Source organism: Nymphaea colorata, chromosome 1 (genome assembly GCF_008831285.2).
Source record: "Nymphaea colorata isolate Beijing-Zhang1983 chromosome 1, ASM883128v2, whole genome shotgun sequence".
NCBI classification, from domain to species: Eukaryota; Viridiplantae; Streptophyta; class Magnoliopsida; order Nymphaeales; family Nymphaeaceae; genus Nymphaea; species Nymphaea colorata.
This window is the reverse complement of record NC_045138.2, coordinates 38,058,977-38,081,647: the sequence shown is the minus strand read 5'-3', so window position 1 is coordinate 38,081,647 and position 22,671 is coordinate 38,058,977. Positions and strand designations below refer to the sequence as shown.

The 22,671-nt window shown below is 39.0% G+C and overlaps 1 protein-coding gene across 1 annotated transcript; it reads right to left on the bottom strand.

Annotated features, from left to right (window-relative positions):
- Nucleotides 1–2,231: 2,231 nt before the first annotated feature.
- LOC116246678 (probable ubiquitin-conjugating enzyme E2 24) lies at nucleotides 2,232–21,537 on the bottom strand. The gene is made up of 17 exons (XM_031618498.2): nucleotides 20,974–21,537; nucleotides 18,364–18,872; nucleotides 16,599–18,091; nucleotides 16,206–16,349; nucleotides 15,615–16,100; nucleotides 15,470–15,530; nucleotides 14,962–15,101; nucleotides 14,250–14,561; nucleotides 13,617–13,854; nucleotides 7,825–7,930; nucleotides 7,585–7,684; nucleotides 5,058–5,213; nucleotides 4,513–4,944; nucleotides 4,361–4,436; nucleotides 3,620–3,759; nucleotides 3,213–3,530; nucleotides 2,232–2,778 (listed from the first exon to the last, which is right to left on the bottom strand). Exons 3-17 carry the CDS (start codon nucleotides 18,036–18,038, stop codon nucleotides 2,491–2,493), a joined length of 4,437 nt encoding a protein of 1,478 aa, XP_031474358.1. The 5' UTR covers nucleotides 18,039–18,091; nucleotides 18,364–18,872; nucleotides 20,974–21,537; the 3' UTR covers nucleotides 2,232–2,490.
- Nucleotides 21,538–22,671: the final 1,134 nt, after the last annotated feature.

The following is a 22,671-nucleotide window of genomic DNA, read 5'->3' as shown; positions in this document are numbered from 1 at the left end:
CGGCGAAGAACTGGAAGGAGGCGGATCGAGCGAGGGTGGCGGGGGGTGGCAGATACAAAGGTGCGGAGGAGATGGGTGGGAGGAAGAGGGCGGGAAGGAGGGACAGCGAAGGCGCAGCAGCAGAAGACGCCACTCTCCGTAGGATGACCGGTGAGAGCGCGGATGCTGCAGATCGCCGCCACATTCTTGCTCTCTCTCTCTCTCTCGAGTTTTCTCCGGGGTTTCAGAAACGACCAGCACACTAGGGTTTTGGAAGGGTTTATAAAAGGCACAGGCTTGTTTTCAAAGACGATAATGTCCCTGAATGTGCATAAACGGTTCGGATCCGGTCTCGTTGTGAGCGTTAATTGACGTACACCACCTCCCACATCTTCCGCAGATACGGAAAAAATTACGAAAACATTTCCCATTAGATAGAAAAAGACCTGGAGAATTTTACGACGGCTCTCGTAAGAACTTCAAAACCAAATTCGGCAATTTTTCATGAACTCAATAATGCACTGTTGATACTTGATGCGAGGCCCCTTCATTTTAACTTTTAAATTTTGAGTAGCGTTTCTTTCTTTTGTTAAAGGGTATTCTTTGGTTTTATTTAGAGATTTTTTATTAAAAATTATTATTATTATTTTTTTACTTTTTCAAATTTGTCGGTGTACAACAGGACAATGGTTCCTTTTTTACTTTTTACTTCTTTCGGTTTAAAGGCAATTGTGAATTGTTGTCTTTTGGCACTAGCTTTTTTCTTGAATTTGCGGTACCTCGGTTTGAGTCTGTTTTGTGAATTCAAACCCTGCTATGGCTTTGCTGTTACCATCCCCATCATGCTTTGGTATTGCAGTTTAAACTAGCAAGACGAGGTCTTCCGCCCAATAAACAACATTTCAAAATTAAATTTACTGTTGTTATCCTTTCTAAAAGTTATTTTACCATCTTGTAAACCTTTTGGTCATTTTGATTGTTTGATGATGTTGGTGCTCATAGTTCTTTGTACTTCAAGTACAGTTAATTTGCATATGAAAATCTAACTCCTCTTTTTATCGATAAGCTTTGTTATATCTAACACAGTTAAAAAATCTGAAAAGGAAAAGTACCTGGACTTTGAAGTTTGCCCGCTCAGCAGGACGTGTTACCTCTCGAAATCACTATTTATCTTAAGTTGCCCGCTTTGAATCGGATGTGAATTCAAAGTAGCAAATAGTCGCTGAATGTGGAAGAAAGAACAAAATAAAACTCAAAAGGGGTGACAGAACCGATGTTAAGAACCCGCATTTCTTTGCTTAACAATGAATTTGGGTTACATTTATCAAATCATGTTCCCATACATCCCTGTTGGTACCCCAATTCGCTCACTTTAGAAAGTAATCTTACCATCAGAATTGCGTTTAGAATACAAAAAAGATTCATTCTCATACAGAGGCTGCCCCTTTTCCTTTCAAGAAAATTAGATTTTCGTAAAGCTTTGAAAGCATGAAGATTCTTGTTGCTAAATAAGTCTAGATGCATGCTCTTAACCTCCATGATATAGCTATACGTAGAAACATGGTTTGTTCTCAAGCAAGATGACACCATGATTACCTTGATCCATTCTTTCCCCAGCTGTGGCTCTTAGAGGGCCTTCCTTGTATGAACTGGAGTTTGGTTTTCCTGCTTTACCATATTAGAATAAGAGTGCTACACAAATCAAACTTAGCATACTCAGGTTTCTTGTACACCTAGCAGTAATTGTAGCAGCTCCCATCAAGAAATCTCGAACCCATCAGCTGCACAAAATTTTTATATATTGTGGAGAATAAAGTTATTGACGCTCGCTCGATTACTAGGTGCACTTAACGTAGAACCTTGCGGGCTCTCATGGAACAAAGCCTTCCGAAATGTGACAGCAAAATTGGCTGACAATGCAGAATGAACTAAAGACTTCTTCCCTGCTCTAAACTTCACATCGGCTTTGTGGTCTGGTCTAACACTATGATGTGCCTTATTGGAACAATGTTGACTGATTACTAGATCAAACAAAAGAGGGAAGCACTGTAAATTTTACAAGGAGATGGAAAAGAAAGGCCAAGCTCCGGTGAGAAGTTAATTTTGTTCAGCATACCCCTGTGAAAAAAAATACTGGAAAAGCAGATTTGCACACTTTTCTAGCATGCATTGACCATGGTGAGAAACCAAAGAAGGTGACACTATATTTTGTTCTTAGAAAAAAAAGAATCAAGAAGGCATGTGGGTCGAAATTTGATAAAAGAAAACAAATATCACTATATCAGTCATAGCTGTCTCATTTATAACATTTGTGCGCCACTTTACTGCCAAAATTTCCTATATTAATTGACCAGAAGCATAGTCCACTAGATCAACAACCTATTTACAGTGGAAGTATCTGAAAGCTAAAAGCATCTAGACAACAGTTCTAGGTCATTCATGACCCAAATGGAGATTTTACAAAAATAAGGTGACGTGATACAATAATGCCATTTCAAATAGCTATTAAAATCAGTCCCAGGTTTTCACTATCAGTTTCCGCTCGCGTGGTTCTTTTGGCTTGGGGACAAATTTCTGGCAATCACTTCCATTATCAGTAAATGCTGTCACCAACTTTGGGAAGAGATCAGAAAGTGATGCTTTGAAAACTTCAGAGCAACTTTTGTCTCCCTGATCCACATCCTGGATGCCGCCTGCTGCAAGACAACCCACCTGTGCTCCTTGCATGTATGCTTGGCATGCCTCCAGAATGTACGGTGCATGCACATAGAAATGCCCGGCAACAAATGATTCAAAATGCTGGAAAAAATAAATAGAAAGGAAAAAAAAAAGAACTTAATCTCTCTCATCATCAACCCTCAAAGAGAAGATTCCAGAAGTCTGAACATCATTAGAACTAGATAAGCAAAGCTGCTTCTAGAAAGTTAATCAAGCAACTGAAAGATCCAGCCAGCAAGGGGAAGACTGATGAATGCGGGACATGGAGGCACCTCCAGTTAGTCACATATCAAGTTCCTCCAAGTGTTGGCATCCATTAAAATCAGGCTAGCTGCCAATTTGCACATCACTATTATGCTCGAGAACCACATAGCTATTTAGATATCATAACGATTCAAGTCAGAGGCAGGCAATAAACAGATTTCAAACATCTGAAGCTCTTCCAACAAATTATGCAATAAAATTCCAAAGAAATTCAGCAAGACATAATAAACATTTATGCAGTCTGAACCAACCTTTGGGGGATTCCGCAGAAGGTGTAACATAGATTTCACAGATAAAAGGAAAGTCTGCTCGTTATAGTCCCTCGCCTTGCTCTCACCTTCTTTCTTGCCTGCTGATCTTTCGTATCCAGGCTCATTAAAGTAAGGTTTCTCATTCAAAACTAGACCTTGGATAGAAACCAGAACTTGAAGAACAGTGGATCTCATTGGTATCCATGTCTCACTGTTTGCACGGCTGCCATGCCAAGTATTCAAAAGGCTAAGACAGACCTTGCCACATTCATACAAGTTTGGATTTATCCTGTGGCCAAAAGAGTGATAGTGAACCAACTGCAAAACAATCAGTCAACAAGCCGTTAAAATCTTGCAAATGATAACAAAAGCACACATGAAGAGCACCCTATTAAGAAAAAACTTACCGGTGGGCTGTATGGATAGTCTTGTGGGAAAGAAATGTCAAAGAAGAAAAGACCATCATGGTATGGAGTTCCTGCAGCCCCTAGAATGACAGCCCTCAAAAGATCCATTCTTTCTTCATACACTCTAACATATATTGTATCTGCCAAATTAGAAAATAAGAAGTTCCGTAAAAAAAATGGTTGTCCCAAGAATATAAAAATAATCAGCCATGCTATTTCAAGTTTTCAACACTTGTCCATACGTAAGGATCAAGCATTTTAGGAAATTCCATGATGCTTATGACAGATAGTGGTAGCATTTTCATGTAAGAACTAAGAACATCAAGCTCTTGCAAATTTGTAAATGGTTGACAGAGTCATGGATTAAGAGTTGCCAAAAAAGCTGCAGGATTATGTTTCAAACGGTTTGACTTTACTTTTATGCTCGATGAGTTATTTCCTTAACCATTTAATCAGGTTATAGGCTATGGAGACATATATCATTTACAGTTATTAAACGGCAAAGTTTTTCTCTGGTATAATATGAAAAAAGTTATGTTTCTCAGGATAATCTCAGCAATTTTTTTTTAAAAAAAGAAATCCTAAAAATTAGGTAAAAATAAGATAAAAGAGGAACTAATAAGAAGACATTAAAAAATGACTAAATAAGCAACAAATGAAAATAGAAAATGTAAACTAAGAGTCTAGCAAATACATAACTAACACGTAACATTTTTAAGATAAAATATGGCTATGTCGTACCTGGCAAATCCTTCTCCAGGATGCTCCACTCCTGCTGTATGTGTCTTGTCCATTCTTTTGAAGTCATTTGCCGTGGCTGAGAAAGGTGCATATACAATCAGTCACTGATGGAAGACCCAGGAGGAAGAAACATTTGAAAGTTCCTTGCCCACCTGAGGATGTAAGTTATCTGTATTGAAAAGAGAGAACTTCCCTGGATTTTGTAATTTATCGAAGTGATTATCTGAATGATCAACAACAGTGTCGAACTGCTTGAATTCTCTAAATCTCGCAATGTTTGCTTCAATCTGCTCTATCAGACTTGGACAGCTTGGTCCTGCTGATGAGCTTGGATCAGGCTCATGTGCAAACATATCCGCTGTCCAAGGAGATAAAGAATCGCCATCTGAAACATATGCAACCTCATAATCTTCTTCCACACCCATGTATTCATCAGAATCATTTGAGATTGTGCTTGTTGGTTGACTGCCCACAAGTCTTTGGCCATCACAAGGGTCCAGATCCAGATATGACAAGTTGTAATCACTAAGAAGAACAGCTACTTTTTTTTCCCAGGAACTCTCTGCTAGTTTTGCAACATCCCTCTGAAAGAAAGGAAGCAAGTAGAACAACATTAGTTTCTTCAGCAAATATCTCAATTAGACGGAGCAGCCCAAACACATATGGCCATGCCAAAGGATAAAAAATCTGGTGTAACCTTCTCTCCACCATGAGGAAGCACCATGGGTTCATTCTTCCCCTGAAACATTGAAAAAGCACTGCTCCCACCAATTATGATTCCATTTTGAGGAACGTCATCATCGTCAATCTGAATAACCTCATCTGGAGGAATAGTGAAAGCTCCACACTCGCCCTGCATAAGTATAAAATATCAATATCCCAATGTGAACAGTTCTGAAGAAGTGCCATTGTGCAGAAAGGATTACCATACTACAAAAGTGAGTTATCAAATTAAGTTTGAAGAACTTTTCTTATTGTGATTTTATTGCTAAAACAAGACATGAAAGGTACAAGTTATATTAGTCATGATAGGTATATGAATATATTGACTTGCTTGAGCATAGTTCTAATGCCTTGAGCAAAATATGACGAAAATAGAAATCATGGATCCCTAGAAGGCGGAAGATAACTTAAGTTTACTATAAAATTCATGATAGGGTAACACAATTTTAATCATTAGCTAGCATGGTTACAGTGAGATATTTATGAAAGCCTTCATCACTTTTCTTCAGTTGACATGGGAGAGTTTTGTTTATATTAACTGCCCTTTACGGGATAGATATTAAGACTAAAGAATTCAGTCATTTTGTTACTTCGTGGAAGTTAGCAGAAGAGTTTCACTGACCTTGTTGCTTAAAAATTGTTACAAGCTTGCATCTTTATAGTGATTATTGGCACAATCAAGTCCATAAATCCTAATGATTTGAATCTGTTATGCACAAAAAGAGCACGATCTCTTTCTGTACAACATAATTCCAGACTTTCAGTCTTGGCAATTGCAAAACGACCAGGTTGATAACAGTTACAAGTTCCAGTTTACAAGCCCATGCAGATGAAATCAGCAAGTACGTGATTGTTAAACTACCAAAGATAAGTGGATGGGGATCACCCCAGATACTATGATTTTAGTTGTCTGTGGTGGTTTGAAATTTTCTTGTCAATTTTATCGGAACTGCATTTCCTTATTCATTTTTATTTTCCTTATGTTTAGGCTTCTGCTCATTTTCTTTCTCCTCTGGTTAGCTTTATGCATAGCTATTTATATTGACGAATATGAGCTTTTAGTGGATCACAATCACGTAACAGCAAAGATTCATGATTCAAAAGATGGTCTATTAGTTACTTCCATTAATTTAGAATCAAAATGCGGTCTTATGATTAATTTTCTAATCCCATGATAAAGTATAAGCATCATTGCATAGCATAAGCAACATTTAAACCAAATGGGTCTCTCAACTCCTAAGTTGTCCTTTTCAGAAATTGGCAAGTCGGTACCTTCTGAAAGGCTTAAGATAGGGATAGAAAAACAAAACAATGACCATAGACATCCCTGGTATTTAAAAAAAACCCTTTTCGGTTAATCAATCTCTGACGCAGGTAACAGGGGACATTTGTAAACAATATAGTCACGATCTTGTTGTTGTAGTATGACTACTTAACAAGAGAGGTATAACATTTTCAATTGTTTTCTATATTTTATACATTTTTAATTCCATTTTTATTATTCTATCCTTCTTTAATTTTTTATATCTTCAATATTTTTCTCCTAAATTTTCCTGAAACCTAGATCATCACGGCATTGTTCCTTGCATGCGGAGTTCAATATTAGTAATTATGAACAAAACTAGCAAAGAGCGGCTCGGCTACTGCCTCCAACGGGTTGCTTGGATTCAGAATATGAACAGACCACTTCGCAAAGTTAGTAACCGCGTACGTACTGCTTAATCACCGACATAAAACACCCTCAAAAAACATCCAGAACAGATGAAATCTCATTCGGACGATTAAGGTAAAGGAAACGACGAACCCCACACACACAGAATAAACAAAGATTAAGAACAAGGAACTGAACACCGCAAAAATAGAGTTAAGAGCAACACAATAAAAGAGGTCAACAGCGGTGAAAGATCAAAGTTAAAGTATGTGCATAATAGAAACCCAGATCAACATAGCGATACAACGGAGAGAAACCCCAATAAGACTTCAAGTCCACCAACTCGACTGAACCTGACAAACAGTGAATTCAGCACGCCATTCTGTACTGATAACCAACTTTCGAACCTAAGCACGCTGCAGTTAAAAAAAAAAAAGAAAAGAAAAAAGACAGAAGGAAAAAACACTTGACGGAAAAGGTTAAGAAAAAAAGAAAAAGAAAAAGAAAAAATAAAGTATGGACCAACGGCCCCACCATAATTCACTACGCAACGAAAAGGGAAGACCACAAAAGTCAAGAAAAATGTGAATTCCTTCGCCAGTAGGCAAACCTAAACGGAGGGATGTGAAGGACGCTCTTCTCACCCAAAAAAAAAAAAAACAGAGAAAGAATAACCCGCATGGTCCGCAAAAAGATCGTCGGACGGAATCATCACCCAAACAACCGAGAAAAAGGAAAATACTGATCAACAGAGTGAGGACGGAATCATCCCCGAAACAACCGAAAAAAAAAAATACTGATCAACAGAGTGAAGGATCGCAGGAGAAGAATTTGATTATGGGCTTCTTACTATATTCTTCTTCCGCTTCTGGTGATTGGGGTCCTCGTCGACGGTGAACACGTCGCCAGGCAAGGAGGAGGAAGAAGCAGACATGCCCACGAAGCAATCACTGGGATGAGCAAACCAAAGGAAAGACGGGGATGGAACAAGAACAAAGTCAGGCGATCAGAACGAGGCATGCGTGACTCATAAAAAACCAGAATTTCGGTGAAAAGTTAAGAAAACGAAAGAGGGAAGAGATAAAGCAACTTTACGCTAACTTGGAGGAGGGAGAACAGCAGAGGCGTTTCCGATCCATGGGGAGAGAGAGAGAGAGAGAGACTTAGTTGGCGAGACTCACAAAGTAACGGGGAAGCTACGCAAAACGTTACCTGAACGCTTTTTATTATTCAGATACAACCAACAAAAGCTAACATTTCCATATGGTGTCACTAATTTTTGCTTAATCAATCCGATGCAAACATTGTTTCAAAGTTCACGGTAAAAGTTTTTCCAAATGAACATTCCAAGGAGAAAAAAAAAAAAAAGAATGAAGGTAAGACGGCCAAACATGAACTCGTTAACGATGGTGCAACTTAATACTTCTTTCTTAAGTAAAGGAGCCAAAAGGGTATAATTTTGCCCAATCAAAACTAAATTTGGGCGTGTGAATTTATTTTTTTGGGTGACGATTTTTAATTATTGAAAAGTATGCTGCTCTCTTAAATAACTATACAAAATAAAAGGGGAACATGAAATTAAGGATTAGGGGAGGACTAAGATGGGAGGGTTTGGGTAAAAAGCGGAAAGTCCTCAGATTCGTCCATGGTCGCTTTGGAAGACATCGATAAAGCTCATTCATTTCTTTCAGTTTTGGGGCTTGCTATCGTTCCTTATTATTATTAATGATATTATTATTATTATTACATTATTATTATATTATTGTTATTATAATATTGCTCTTTAAATTTTGATTTTAGAATTAAATTTCTAGAAACAAAATTTCACTTAAAATTGAAATTGGAATGAAAATTTCGCTTCTAGTTTTTCATTGTGTTTGGCAGTTCACAATTTTGATTCTACAATTGAAAATGACTGCGATAAAAAATAACATTCTAGAATTGATGAATCAAAATTATCATCACATATGCTTTATAGAGATATGAAAAAAATTCCATGATTCTGAAATCATAATTCCATCTCTAATCACAAAAATTTTAATTAAAACATGAGCCTATAATTCCAAAATCAAAATTCTTTGTTTGATAATACAATTCCCACTTCATAAAAAATAAAAAGTTCAATTCTACAATTCCATAATTTCAGCCTCATCAAACACCCCTTTAGTGATCCTCAAGATCTACATCTTCTGTGGATAGAAAAATAAAATAAAATAAAATTATTTATGCATAACAATTTTGAACGAATTCACCCGATCCAGATTACCCGTATATGGTAGATTCAGTTTCAGATAAAAATATCATTGATTTGACGCATGTGACACCAGGGATGTCAATAAATCTAATAGGAATAACTTAAATTTAAAAAATGGATATGAAAAAAATGATATCTGATTAAGAAATCAGACATGATTCAGATTTACATCTTATCGGATTTAAAAGTAAGTAAATATCATCCGGATCCTGATTTGGATCGAAAATATTTTTAAATAAATATCGTATACTCAATATCCCATATTCAAATTTTTAATTTGAACATTAGGAATGAGTTTTTTTTTTTTTTTTAAAGAACAAGTAACTTCCTTTGTTTTGAGAAGTGAAATATAACACGCTTGATGAGTATAAAGTAGAGGACACTTGTCGTTATTACGATCCAACCTAAAGCTTCGCCATATCGAGTTAGGTGATGTTGCTGTTCTTCTTTTTTAGCAAATCAAAGGGCGACTAAGCACTTCCGAATCTTCAAAAAGCCATTAGAACCCTAATTAGTCGAAGACTCTTTAAACTCAAGAAACTCATAAGGCCTAGACAAGACTTTTCTCATTCAACAGAAAAATTTTGCAATGAAAAGTTTCTTCATTTTTGCTAAGAATTTCTCAAGGATAAGAGAAAGACCTTTTAAAGATAATTTTTTCTTAGAACCCGTTCCTTTCTGCCTTTACAACAGAACACTGATTTTTTGCTGCTTCATTTCACGGTAGTAGGCATCAATCTTCCCAATGCTTTCATCCAAACTTGAGAATATGCTGCGTGCTTGTCCTTCATACATGGACTCCAAATCACCAAAGTCCTCAGTATCACTGCGATAACATTTCCTGCTTCCAGATCGCTGAACATGGTAAACATGTTTTTTCGCTTTTTTTTGTTGTACTTGCGATCAAATACTCCTACTACATGCACCAGGGAAATATCATTAATCTGAAGATTATGGATGAAGCTCCCAAAAAAATGTGGCATGCGTGGCTACATAGAAGGAAGAACAGACGGCAGTCGCAGTGAGGATTTTGATGATATCGAGTCAATGTACGAAGGACAAGCACACAGCACATTCTCAAATTTGGATGAAAGAACAAGAAGATTGATGACTCCCAACAAGAGCTGAAATGAACTTAGTGGTAGTTTTTGCAGCTAGGAAAAAACCAACAGAGGACAACGATTAATTGTGAGGCGTCAGTACAGGGAGGGGAGGAAGAAAAGATGATGCAGAGTTGGTTTTTCTCAGTAAGTCGCTAGAATGGGAGAAATTGGAGGCATCAAGAAGGTCATAACCAACAACAATAGTTGGCATAGGTGCCTGCAAATAGCCCTCTCTAGAAGGGGTACCCCTGCACAATGGAAGGAAGTGAAAGAAAACGCGTGCAGGTTGAAGTTCCTTAACAGGCTCCCCACCATCACGGCGCAACTTGTTTAGGATGAAGGGGGCCTTTCTCCCCAGCATATTCCTACTGGAAATCAATTTACTCATTATGCAGGGACGGTTTGGAGTTTCTTTGCGCTTCCGTAAAGAAGCATCATGTTCATGGCAGCCTGAAAGCTGGTGAGGTCCAGGTAACATCTCTTCCTTTCCCTGTTGTCTGTCCTCTGGTTTTCTATGTGCAAAGAGTTTTAGCTTCTAATGTCGAGCATATATTTTTCAGCATTGATACCAACGCATATTTCTCCCAAGCAATTTACTTAGTTAGCATAGTTGATTTGTAGTTGGGCAAGAAGTAGGATGGGATGGATGATTAACTAGAATAGATTTACCTGTAGTGGTCAGTTCCTGAAGAAAACTCAGGCAACAGTTCGGTGCTCATAACCTTTTCAAATTAAAATTCCTTTTAGTCGCAATTGCACCATCTAGCATTTCCTGTGATAACATTTGAAAATTTGTTAAGAATGAGCTTTCCCCCCATCAATGGTATGAACAGGACGTCCGCCGGAACACCGGAATCGGGCCATCGTCCGATTGCCCTGTGCCCTAACGCACAGGGTGCTTAGTTTTATTTTGAGCTTTCACTTTGTTTGGTTAAGTTTGAACCTTTTGATTATCATTTGTTGCATTTGTATTTGGATGCAAGATCCAAAACCATTTGGAAAAACCCATTTTAAGGGGATTCGTTTGAGGAAAATGAAATATCATTTGATTGTAGAGCCCTAATTCCTTTCCTCTTTCTTATTCTTCTCTTTATTTTCATTAGTTTGCTTTTCTTACTTTGCATCTCTGCGACGATTAGGGAGAAGAATTTTAATCGCTGCATCAGGTTCTCTATGGAACGCAGAGTTGACGATTGAAAAAGATGCAAAAGGAGATTTGCGATGCAAGCAAATATTCTTGAAATGAGAAAAACCCAAGTTAGACAACGTGGGTTTCCATTGGTCCAAGATTTCATTCCTCTTGGCCTCATTCATTTGGATCCAGACCATAGCTATGGCCCAGGGACCAGTTGGAAGTGATTAGGCTCTAAATTGTTGAAATCCGATATACAATACAAGTACAGGTTTCATTAGGCCTATGCATGGGGCCGGCCCGGCCTGACTTGGAACTGGAATTCTAGTGGACCCGATTAACACTAAAAAATATATTTTTAATATAAAATAATATATAAATATAATTAATTATAATAAATAATATTTAAATAAAATGGTCTGATTGATCAAACCCATCGGGCTGCATGACAACTTATCGGGCAGAGTACCAAGTACCCGTTGGGTACGCAGTGCCCAGGCTTAGGTTTTCATCCATGGCGGTGATCTAGCAAGGCAAAAATGAAGCCCTATGGCGGTATCGTTCCAACTTTATCGGATGTCTTGAAAGAGAAGCTCTGAGATTGAGACACATAAAACTGAAAGGTAGCTACTAAGGTTAGTGATGACATTAAGGGGTGGTCTCTCAAAATTATGTACAAAAGGCTTCTCTAGGTGGCACAACATAGAGGGCCGAAGAGCTTTTCTCATAATAGCCTCATCAAGCACCTAGACACTGTCCTTCCTCCTCATTCTACAAGGAACTGGCTCAACAACTCTTCATACATATAACAAGAACTAACTAAGAGCTTCCCCTCCTCTTTTTTCATATATAAGGAGTTGAAAAAAGAGCAGAAAGTCAAAGCTCATGAAATTAGAGAGCCCAAAGAAACAAATTTGAATCATTTAATTGGCATGAACAGACAAAGTACAAATACACACTGAAAGCAACTTTAAGAATTTCAATTATTTGTCGTCATTTTAAAATTTGTTTCATGATCTTTATGAGTTCCTAATTTATAAAGTTTTCACTCTATGTCACTTCCACTTCATCTGAAATTTCATTCTTGTCCAGCCCTATAAAAAAGACTCCTCCTTTTGATCAGTCCCACCAGTACTCTTTCTTATTGACGAGAAGTAGAAATAAAAGCAATCTACTTAAAAACAATCCTATTTAGAGGAACCCTTCAACCAGACAGTCTCTCAATGCCATCACAACAGGAGAGAGAGAGAGAGAGAGAGAGAGAGAGAGAGAGAGAGAGAGAGAGAGAGAAACAACAAAGGTTCAACCCCAGTAAGATAGGGATGTAAATGAATCCAATATATCCAATTATTGGATCAATCTAGTCAGGTATGATTCAATCTTGACATGCAATTTATTAGCAAAATACCCTGTAAGGATCCGACAAATTTCTACTCGGTTAGTTATACATCTCGAATCTCATGCTAGTTGGATCCAAATTTGGTTATAAATAATAATGATTGAACTTGAGTCCATATCCCAATCTAATTATATTAAAATCTAATCAAACAAGTTTGGAAAGGAAAGATTCGTCTCGAATCCAAACTATTTGCAGTAAGCAGTGCACATAATGTGAAGATAAAAGGTAAACGTAAACGCATAATTTCAAATATCTTTTTAACATTTTCTGTGCCACCTCGTCCCCCTCCCCCACCCCACACACAAGGTACGCGAGCAACTCAAACACACAAAAACGCACTCACAGATTGTTGCAGACCGTCACTTGTATATCTAACTGTCAATCATTAACAACCATACACTATGCAAAAGTAAGAACATACCAGGAGATGGTTACTGCAAGAACATACCAGAAGATGTTACTTGCGAACTGCACTAACTCGGGTAAAGGTTTTAAGAAATATGAATAACACAGGAGCTTTTCCAAATTATTCCTTTCCTTGGTTGAAATAAACCAAAAAATATTGAAAGGTATAACAAAAGAATCCGAACAGATGGGTGGTTGATAACATCTAACAACTCAATCTTTAGTTATAGTCAACTTACTACTGGAGATTGCAGTCGAAGGCTCAGTGCAGAACAAACAACTTCGCCTAAAGTCAACCTGCTAAATACCACAGATGATGATCCAGCCTCTTCACACCCAGCAACACAATAGTTTTTATGTCCTTCATTGTACAGGCACAAGCAACAAAGTTTTCATATATACAGACTTAAGAGGGAAGAGCACACCACCTATTAGTCTTGCCTCTTTTTATTTTTACTTTTATTGCTTTCTTTTCCTCGTATTTTGTGAATCCAATCAAACCATCTAGCTAGAGAAACCATACAATTCACGCTCATAATAAACTCCCTTAGTTTTAGTTAAAAAACAATGCCTGCTTCAAGTGCTCAGCTTTCAGTATTAATAGACAAGCTGCAATCTATCCCTTTGTCGCTGAATGCTGACACAAGCTTCGGGAAAAGCTTGGCCAGCATTATTTTAAAACCAGCAGAACTGCTACCACCACCACTTAGGATCTTTCCATCCCCAGAGACACAGCCAACCTGAGCACCACCCATATATGCTCTACAGGCTAACAGCATTGACCGTGCACGCCTATTAAAGTGTTCTTCCACGAGGGCTTCGAAATTCTGCACAAGAAAAAATATTTATTTGGTTACAACAGTTAAGCATCACCCCATATATTTAAACAATGTCTCTACCATCATCGATGTTCAACTTTTCAGAATACAAAATATGGAGTCAACTTCCTCGACTTGGTTCTTTGAGCTTAAAGTGCATAATCTTATTGGCCTTGGCTTTTAATGCAACTCAAGTAAACTAGCTACGGGTCATTCACCTTGCACAATATTGAACTGCAAACTCAGAAACAACATATTTGCGCTTCTCTTGAGCTGGACTGAACCAAGGATTTTTTTCTAAGGCAGTGTTTTACAAAGGAATACCCAAATTAAACAGTTCAAAAATTTTGAAGTCTTTCAAATAGTGTCATTTTTAACTGCAAATTCATAGTGAAAGCACATACCTTTGGTGGTTTCCGTAGCAAGTACAACATTGATTTGCATGAAAGAAGAAATGCATTCTCGTTGTAAGCAATAGAATTCTTCTCTCCTTCCACTTTGCCAATTTGTTTGTCATATCCAGCTTCATTAAAGTATGGCTTAGCATTAAGTACGAGTGCTTGAAGTGACACCAAAACTTGAAGAATGGTCGAGCTTGCTGGATTCCAAACTTCACTGCCTTCGCCTGTCCATGTATTCAGGAGGCTCAGGCACACATGCCCAGTCTCATATAAGTTTGGGTTCAACTTAAGTCCTCCAGAGATGTAGTGGACCAACTGCATTAATAAGAACCAACATTAATCTTCCTTCTCCATGATGAGCAGTATAAGATCAGGCTGACCTCAAATAGGCAAAAAGAAAAAAAAATCCTTCCAATGTACCAGTAGCTTACTTTGTGAAGAACAGAATTAGCCACGAACTTATTCATGACAAATATGCAATCAATTTTCACTCTTATACAAGGTAATGATAACAAGGCTTGACTTTCTTATGACCGCCATTGCAGTCCATCTAACTAACAAAGATGAGCATGCTTAAAAGTAACATAAAAATGGAACCATCATCACATGATTCCAAGAAGGAAAAAAAGCACACTAGATGCTATAATGACCAGTTTTTATGATATTGTGATCAAGATTTGACTTATGCATCCCAGAACATGGAAAAAACACTTACGGGAGGTTGGGATGGAAAATCTGGAGGAAGGAAGATATCAAAAAAGAAAAGACCATCATGGTAAGGTGTCCCAGATGCTCCAGAAATGGCAGCCCTCAGGATATCAGCTCTCCCTTCGTAAATTCTTACGTAGATAGAATCTGTCCAAGGCAATAGGAAATAATTAAAAGCAAGGTCATCCATATGAAATAAATGATCATTTAATGCAACCATGAATAGCATCAAGGACCAAGTTTAACAGGAAGGCTGATGAGGCCAAATACTGCACCAATGGATGATAAACTACTAATTCACCTCGGTACATCTCATACTCAAACCCTGGAAGTAACTTTTGGATCAGTAAAATATGACCGTACCATGCATTCCAACCATATATACTGCTTAACAAGCACCTAGAATTACTATTTCATGGAAGAATAAGGACCACTAATATGGAAATAGTGGCCAAAAAAGAAGACAAACTTTTAGCTGATAATATCGATAACGACGAGAAGGTTATATGATTTACCAGGTAATTCTTTCTCCAAGATGCTCCACTCCTGACTTATCTTCTTAAGCCAACCCCTTCTCTGCCAACATGAGAAACTACTTTCTGTAACATGTCATAGACAGAAAGAAAAAAAAAATCTAGCTCATTGTTATTTGGGTTTTACCTGAGATGGATTTGACTCTTCATCCCGAAAATGATGATCTGAATAATCTTGGCTGATGTCAAATTTCATAAATTTTCTACATTCCTCGCTGCTTCTTAACTGTGGAAGTTGCTCATGTTTAACTTCCGTATGCTCTTCCCCACCCATCCCTCTCAATAAAGATGATTCACCAGACATCAGCTGGTGAGCCTTGACTGCTGCAATTTGATGCTCCTCAATCTTTCGTTTGTACAGGTCCTCACTGCCATTCTCATCTTCCATAACCGCATCCTTCATCTCAAGATGGTAATCATTGTCAAGATGACTAGAACAAGTGGATTTTATTTTGCTTGAGAATGAAGTGGAACCTCGTGAACCAAAAATGCTAGAAGCAATATTTGTCAGAAACCCAATAGCTGCTCGAGGAATTGAAAGAGCATCAGTTTCCCATGAATAGTTGCTGCAGTTATTATTTCCGGAACACAGCATTGTCTTATCCAAATTGTCCTGAATAATCAATTCATGTTCTTAGAAGTCAACCGGAATGTCCTGTTGATACAGTTTCAATACAAACGAACATGAAAGGAGAAGCAGAACAGGATTATGTCTCACCTTTTTTGCATTCTTATTTTGTCTGCAATTGTCAACTTCAAGGCCGCATTCCTCACTGTTAACTTCAACATTCTGATTTTGAAGGAAGTCCGTCGATGCCTGCTCCTCATCTCTGTCAACGGCCATGATCTGATGGGGGGCAACCTGAAAGCTTGCATCAAATGGTAGTTCAGTATTACAAAATTTTCCTTCTATAGAGGAAGATTGAACAACCATACTAAAAAGTAGTAATCAGGAAAATTGCAATTAAATGAAGACAGAGAAGATACAGATAAGATTCAACATGAACATCCATTAGAGAGTGGATAAATCAAACTTGTTCACTGAAAATCTAAATACTTGACGAACATCACACATACTACACTAGAAACAGAAGATAGAATATGTTCATACCTTTGCAACAGCACCATTTGCCCAGGTCACCTCAATGGCTCCATCTTTCAATCCGCTGACATGCCCAATACAAGATGTGAAGGATTTAGACAAGTCTTTACAGTTCTCGCCAATCTGCCTTTTACAAAATACATCTTTACCAAAGGTATCACACAAAAGAGTATCAGGTGCACTGGAAAGTAGTTTTAGATCTTCTAGGCTCTGGTTCTGAGATTTGCAAACAATGTCACCAAGACAGTAGCAGTAATCAGGGTGTTCAACCAACTCATAAACACTTACAATCTCCTCACCGAATTTCCCTATTGATGCAGCAGTCGCATCTAGTTCACTATTCATCCATCTCACCCTAGCAGTCCGTTCTTTTGCATCAACACTTTGAACAATTCCCACAAGCTTTCTACCTGAATCTTGTCCATCCTCATCAGATCCTTTCTCCAACACAACATCTTCCGGCCATAAGTCATGATCACCTATATTATCAACCGGACATAGTGCATGTGAATCTAAAGCAGCGGAAACTCTACCATCCTGCCACAAGACATCAACTTTAACTTTTCTTTTCACTATCACGAAAGCCTGCTCAAGATCAATGCCTTCTTTCTGCAGCATATTGCCACACTTCAGCAGCCACTCATGAGCACCATGAACCCCCGTGCCATGGTTCTGCTCCCTATTCCTAAATTGCAATATGCAGTAATCACCAAGCTGCCAATTTGAATGTGGGAAAGGGAGCAAAAGGGTAAGTCCCTTTGGATGCTGCAAGCATCTAGGTGGAGGCACACTGGCAGCACAGCCAACTGTCAGGGCAGAAGTCCAATTAACATATACGGATTGCACCTCCACGTGCTTCACCATACATTCACGTCGGCTTGACTTCCATTCACCACGCAACCATCCTGCATTCTTAAAAACACTTGGAAGTCTACCTTTCACACGTTGCCCAGGGTAGTAAACGTGTTCAGAATCTTCTAATAAATTTGGAGGAACTGGCACAAGGATTGCTGGATCAGGCTTTTCTATAACGCACATAGCTCCATCCTCAAAAAGAACTGTCACGAGATCTATTACTCGATCCACAACACCTAACCAGCTGCCATGAACTACATAATCACCAACACAGAAAGATCTGATCCTGAGAAGGTCCTTGCTATTTATGTCCTTTATTGTTTTTCCATAAGCATTTTCTATGTCCACACTAACATCTATATCAATGACCCTGCCCAGCTGTCCTGACGGATCCGCCACAGAGCAAACAATGTCACCATGCAGAAAGCTCCTCTCAAAGGCCAGGAAGTCGTCAATCTTTCCAATGCTTTCATCTAAACTTGAGAATATGCTCCGTGCTTGTCCTTCGTACATGGACTCGATATCATCAAAATCCTCACTGTCACTGCTATCTGTGACGTTACCCTTTCCCAGATCGCTGAACATGGTAAACATGCTTTTTCCCCCCTTTTCTTTTTGTTATACTTCCAACAAAATACTCCTACTACCTGTACCGGGGAAATATCATTAATCAAATATAAATATGCAACACGTAAGCATGCATACACGCACACACGAGAACCTACAATCAGGCTCCATCTCAGTTACTCAACTAAAAGATTGTTTCATACGTGGAGATTTATGCAGATGATACAGACAGTTCGAGAAATTTTCATAATTTTTGACAAACGGTGTTCATTTGATGGAGATAGGTGCCCAAGAGGCGTAGTAACATTTAAGCAACAAGCAAGCGAAAGAGAGAGAGGGAGGGAGAGAGAACCTCGAAAATCTTAACGAAAGCAGAAGTACTAAATTCCTCAAACAAGGGACTGTCTTCAGGTTGTTCGAACCGGTCAAGCTGTGTGATACAGCGACCAAGTTGAAATCTCCACTATAATTTTTTGATTGTTGATGACGCCCAGTGGGATGTAACAATGCCAAAGGAGAATTGCCCAGTTAAAACCTCGAAGGGTTCTATCTGGAACAGAGAAACTGTTGAAAAATAGAAAACAAAGATGCCAAAGGAGATTTGCCCTGTAAGCAAATATTCCTGAAATGGTTTTTCAGACAGAAAAACCCAGGTTGGACAACGTGGGTTTCCCTTGAATCAATCAACCTCAAAGCTTGGGGAGGAGAACAAACACACTGCACACAGCGAGCTGAAAGAGTTTCCTCCAAGAAGATGATCTGAGTAAATCGGAGTTGTATGGAAAACTATCACGGTCCCTTCCGAACCATCCTGCGGCTGATAAGTATCATGCCTTGACCTCATCACCACCTCCACAACACCTGCAAGACCAACCAATTCAATCCCTTTGAACAATAAGCATTTATGCCAAGTGAAACAGAGGCTAATAAAACGTTCAGAAGAAGTCACATCCAGCAGGTCCTTCAACCCTACGTTTTGTCTATCCTTATCGAGCGGGCCAAGAGGCATAAACTCGAAAAAGTTTTGGACAAAAAAGACAAGTTTTGTTAGATCACGACTTCGCAATGGTGTACATGTTCTACTGTACATGTTCTACACGTCCTAACTATCAGTTCATACATGAACATTGTACACCATCGCGAAGTCGTGACCTAACAAAACCTGTCTTTTTGGTCCAAAACTTTTTCGAGTTTATGCCTCTTGGCCCGCTCGATAAGGATCAAGACAAAACGTAGGGTTGAAGGACCTGCTGGATTGTTGAAATCGGATCCATACCATGACAAGTTTCATCCATGGCCGTGATCTGATTCTGGGGAGGTGAAAAGGAAGCCTTGTCACTGAGACACGTGAAAGTGAAAGGCAGCTGCTTTCTAGTTCGCTGGACCTTCGCTTGACATTCGCTACTAGGGGTTAGCGATGAAAGGGTGGTCTCCCGAAATAGGACAAAAGCTTCTCATGTGACACAAAATAGAGAGGGCCGCAGTCCTCTGCCAGTAATAACGTCAAAACGTCTAGACACACTCCAAATTGCCCCTCATTCCTAAAGGAGTCAAAGCTCAACCATTCTTCAGACCTGCAGCCTAGAGCTAACTTGGGTATCCCCTTCTCCTTCATACATGAGGAGTCAAAAGAATTGGTGAAGATTTAGAGCTCATGAGATTAGAGAGCAGGAAAAACCGAAGAGAGTCATTTGTTCGGCATGATTATCACACTAAAAGCAACTTTATGGATTTCAATTACTTGGTATCATTTTAAAATTTGTTTCATGATCTTTATATAAAAAACCATTTAAAAGAAATTATATAAGCCCTTTTTGTTGCTTAATGTTTTTTATTCCTTTGTGGTCATGCGTCAAATTAAGAAGCCTGCACGCTGCATGTTTGATTATGTATTCTAAATAGCATACAAGTTTCACCGGTGGGCAGCCGAGTTGAACCAGCGAGTTCCAACAAAAAGACAACTTGTGTGGAGGGTGCTATTCTATTGAACGAAAGAAAAACTAATGAAAGAAATAAGGACGGTTCGGGGTACTAATTTTCGAAGTCCCTCAAAATATTTCATTGTTCATTCAATTAATTTTTCTATCTTTTTCCTACTCCGAATCTCGGGGCTTGCTATAATTGGGTGTTCTTGCAAAGAGAGAACGTACCTATACTCAGATTTGTTCAAGAAATGATGGCGATTATGCTTTTTGATCAACATAAACAAATCCAAGCATGTGTTTCATTATTAATAAAAACTTGTAGGTGCTGCGGGCGTAGGGCTATTTGAACTGAGCAACCAGGTCGCTCAAGTTTAACTTAGCTCATAACAAGTTCGTCGTCGAGTTAGTTTACTGAAACGAGTGAACCATGACCAAAAATGACTTCAGCTTCACTCCGGACTCGGTTCTATCATCGACCACGCCTAGATTCCGTTTGGATGACACCAAAACCGAGTGGAGAACCTGATTTTGGCATCAAAACGAGTGTTAAAAAGCTAACTCAGATACCAAAATCACGTTTCTACTTTCATCTTATGGTCGTCTACGCGAGCCACGTGTCGAACTCGAGCCGACTTTTGACCTAGCACCACGCGTTCGTTCGGCCCGTCCAGACCAGACAGGGGGTGAGATTTTTCGGTAACTTATTTCTAGAAATGCCGGACCTAGAACCACTTTATCCGGAAAAAATGGGATAAAGGTGGAACGTTGAGCGTGGCCACACAAATAGACAATGCGATCGGGAATCAGTGGCACCAATCTCTAGTCAAGGATTTGACTTGGAAAGGAAACGAGATAAACACGCATCAAAATCTCCACTAACCTCATCGCAAGAAGAAAAAGTGAGGAATTCTGAAATTAACCAAGGGCGGTTTGGTAATCTTACTAAGTAAACCACGGCTCGAAAAAGAAAAGTGGACGGGAAACCCCTCAGGGGAGGAAGGGCACGCGAACACAGAAAAAAGAGCAGATGAATTCACCTTTTCCGGTATTGCGAGCGTGAGAACGGAATCGGGAGAAATTGATCTCCGGCGGTGCTCCGACCGGCCTTGAAGGAAGCTCTGGCTTGGATTCTTTCGTTCTTCGTGTCTAGCTTTCTTGTTTTTCCTTTCCCACGTTCCGCGCTCGACGATCGTGTAGCTACTAGGTAGGATCTCCAGAGAAAGGCAGAAGGGGAAGGGAAGGGGCAGAGAAGAAGAAGGAACGAAAATTTAGGGAAGGTAGAGGACGATACTCAGAAAAGTCCGGCCTTCCCCAAACCCCACAGATCAAGCCATTCCCTTACCCGCCACAACATCGCACGACTCAGCCACCAACCCGAGATGAATTCTTGCGACCGCCTTCCTTCGTCCTTCGTCTTCTCGACTTTTTCCCTTTTCAGAAAAGAAAGAAAGATGCAGAGAGCTGGGACAGACGGCGATGATGAAGAGGAAGAAAGCGCCCCTCCCTCCACAAAAGTATCGGCTGACTGTGGGCGCGTTAATATAAACACTGCAACTCACAGTAGATTCCTGCGGTGCCACCAGGCGATCCCCGTCTCCCTCTTCCGAGGAATAAAAGCCTTTATAATGACGACACTGGCCCTGTGCTTTTCAGTTATTTACAGGCTGGTGCGCCTGATTTGGATTTGATCTTTAATGCGTTTTGCTGTATTGGATTTGGATCCATTTGCAAGTGTAGTGAGACAATGCTGACTCAGAATATCACTTGAAAGCTGAACGGCTCAGGCTGCTACGGCATTCTTTTAACTTAAATATGTAACAATTTTTTATTACAGAGATAGAATTATAGTTTCAAATTTTAACTAGAACCCAAATATTATTTTTCAAAATTTTTATATAAACTAAACTAAAATTTTCATTTTTTTTTTAATGAACATGGGTTTTTCTAAATGTGATTGGATTTAATGAAGCATGAAAGAAAAAATCTAAATAAACAATCTGGATACACAATTACGAATCCCCTTAGCAGAAGGGAATCAAATTTTAAACCAGCTTTGGACCATGAGGACTCGGTAGCTCCATATTCCCATTAGATGATCCTAATGAAGATCGAATACGAGAAGAGCCCAGCCTCTACAATTGGTGCTGATTGATCTTCCTGGACTGTCATAAAGTTGCGAATCTTTGTTGTCTAATCCAATCTTAGTCTGGATTTCAGATTTTCATGGATCTGGATCTTGGGTTGCCTGCTCAAGTGGATAAGGCACTGGACCTACTTTAAGTGGGTCCAAGCCCAGCTGAAAAGTATGTCTTTTCGACACAAACCTAACAGACCCACCTTGCCTGAACCCAATCTCACAATTGGGTCGAGCGATGAGCGGGCAAGCATCAAGACGGATGGCAATCCAGTGGAGTTTAGATGATTCATGGGGAATTTATAAGAAAACGATCTTTTTTTCTATTTTTTCTTAAAGATTTTGTAGCATAGAAAGGGAATATGCTTTTTCAGCTAGCTATTGGTAGTGGAACATATTTTTTTCTTTTTGTAGTTATTTACAATTTCTCAAGTCCTATGGGAATGATGAGAAGAACTAGGAAAAGAATTTAATGAATTAGCTCCAAGAGCAAAAGCTGAGGGGAGTTAACAGCAGTTGACGTCAACCATGAGAAAGGCTGGCAAAAGTGAGTCTTCCTTGACCTTTTGCCGTTATCGGGTCAGTTTAAATTTGGATTCAG

Excerpts from the sequence above, each read along its gene's own strand:
- LOC116246678 (XM_031618498.2), bottom strand. The coding sequence starts at position 18,038 with ATGTTTACCATGTTCAGCGATCTGGGAAAGGGTAACGTCACAGATAGC. Across the intron at positions 7,931-13,616 it reads CTTGTCTATTAATACTGAAA|CTTCCCCGTTACTTTGTGAG; the intron begins GCTGAGCACTTG and ends CGTTTTGCGTAG. Across the intron at positions 3,760-4,360 it reads CCTGGAGAAGGATTTGCCAG|ATACAATATATGTTAGAGTG; the intron begins GTACGACATAGC and ends CTAATTTGGCAG.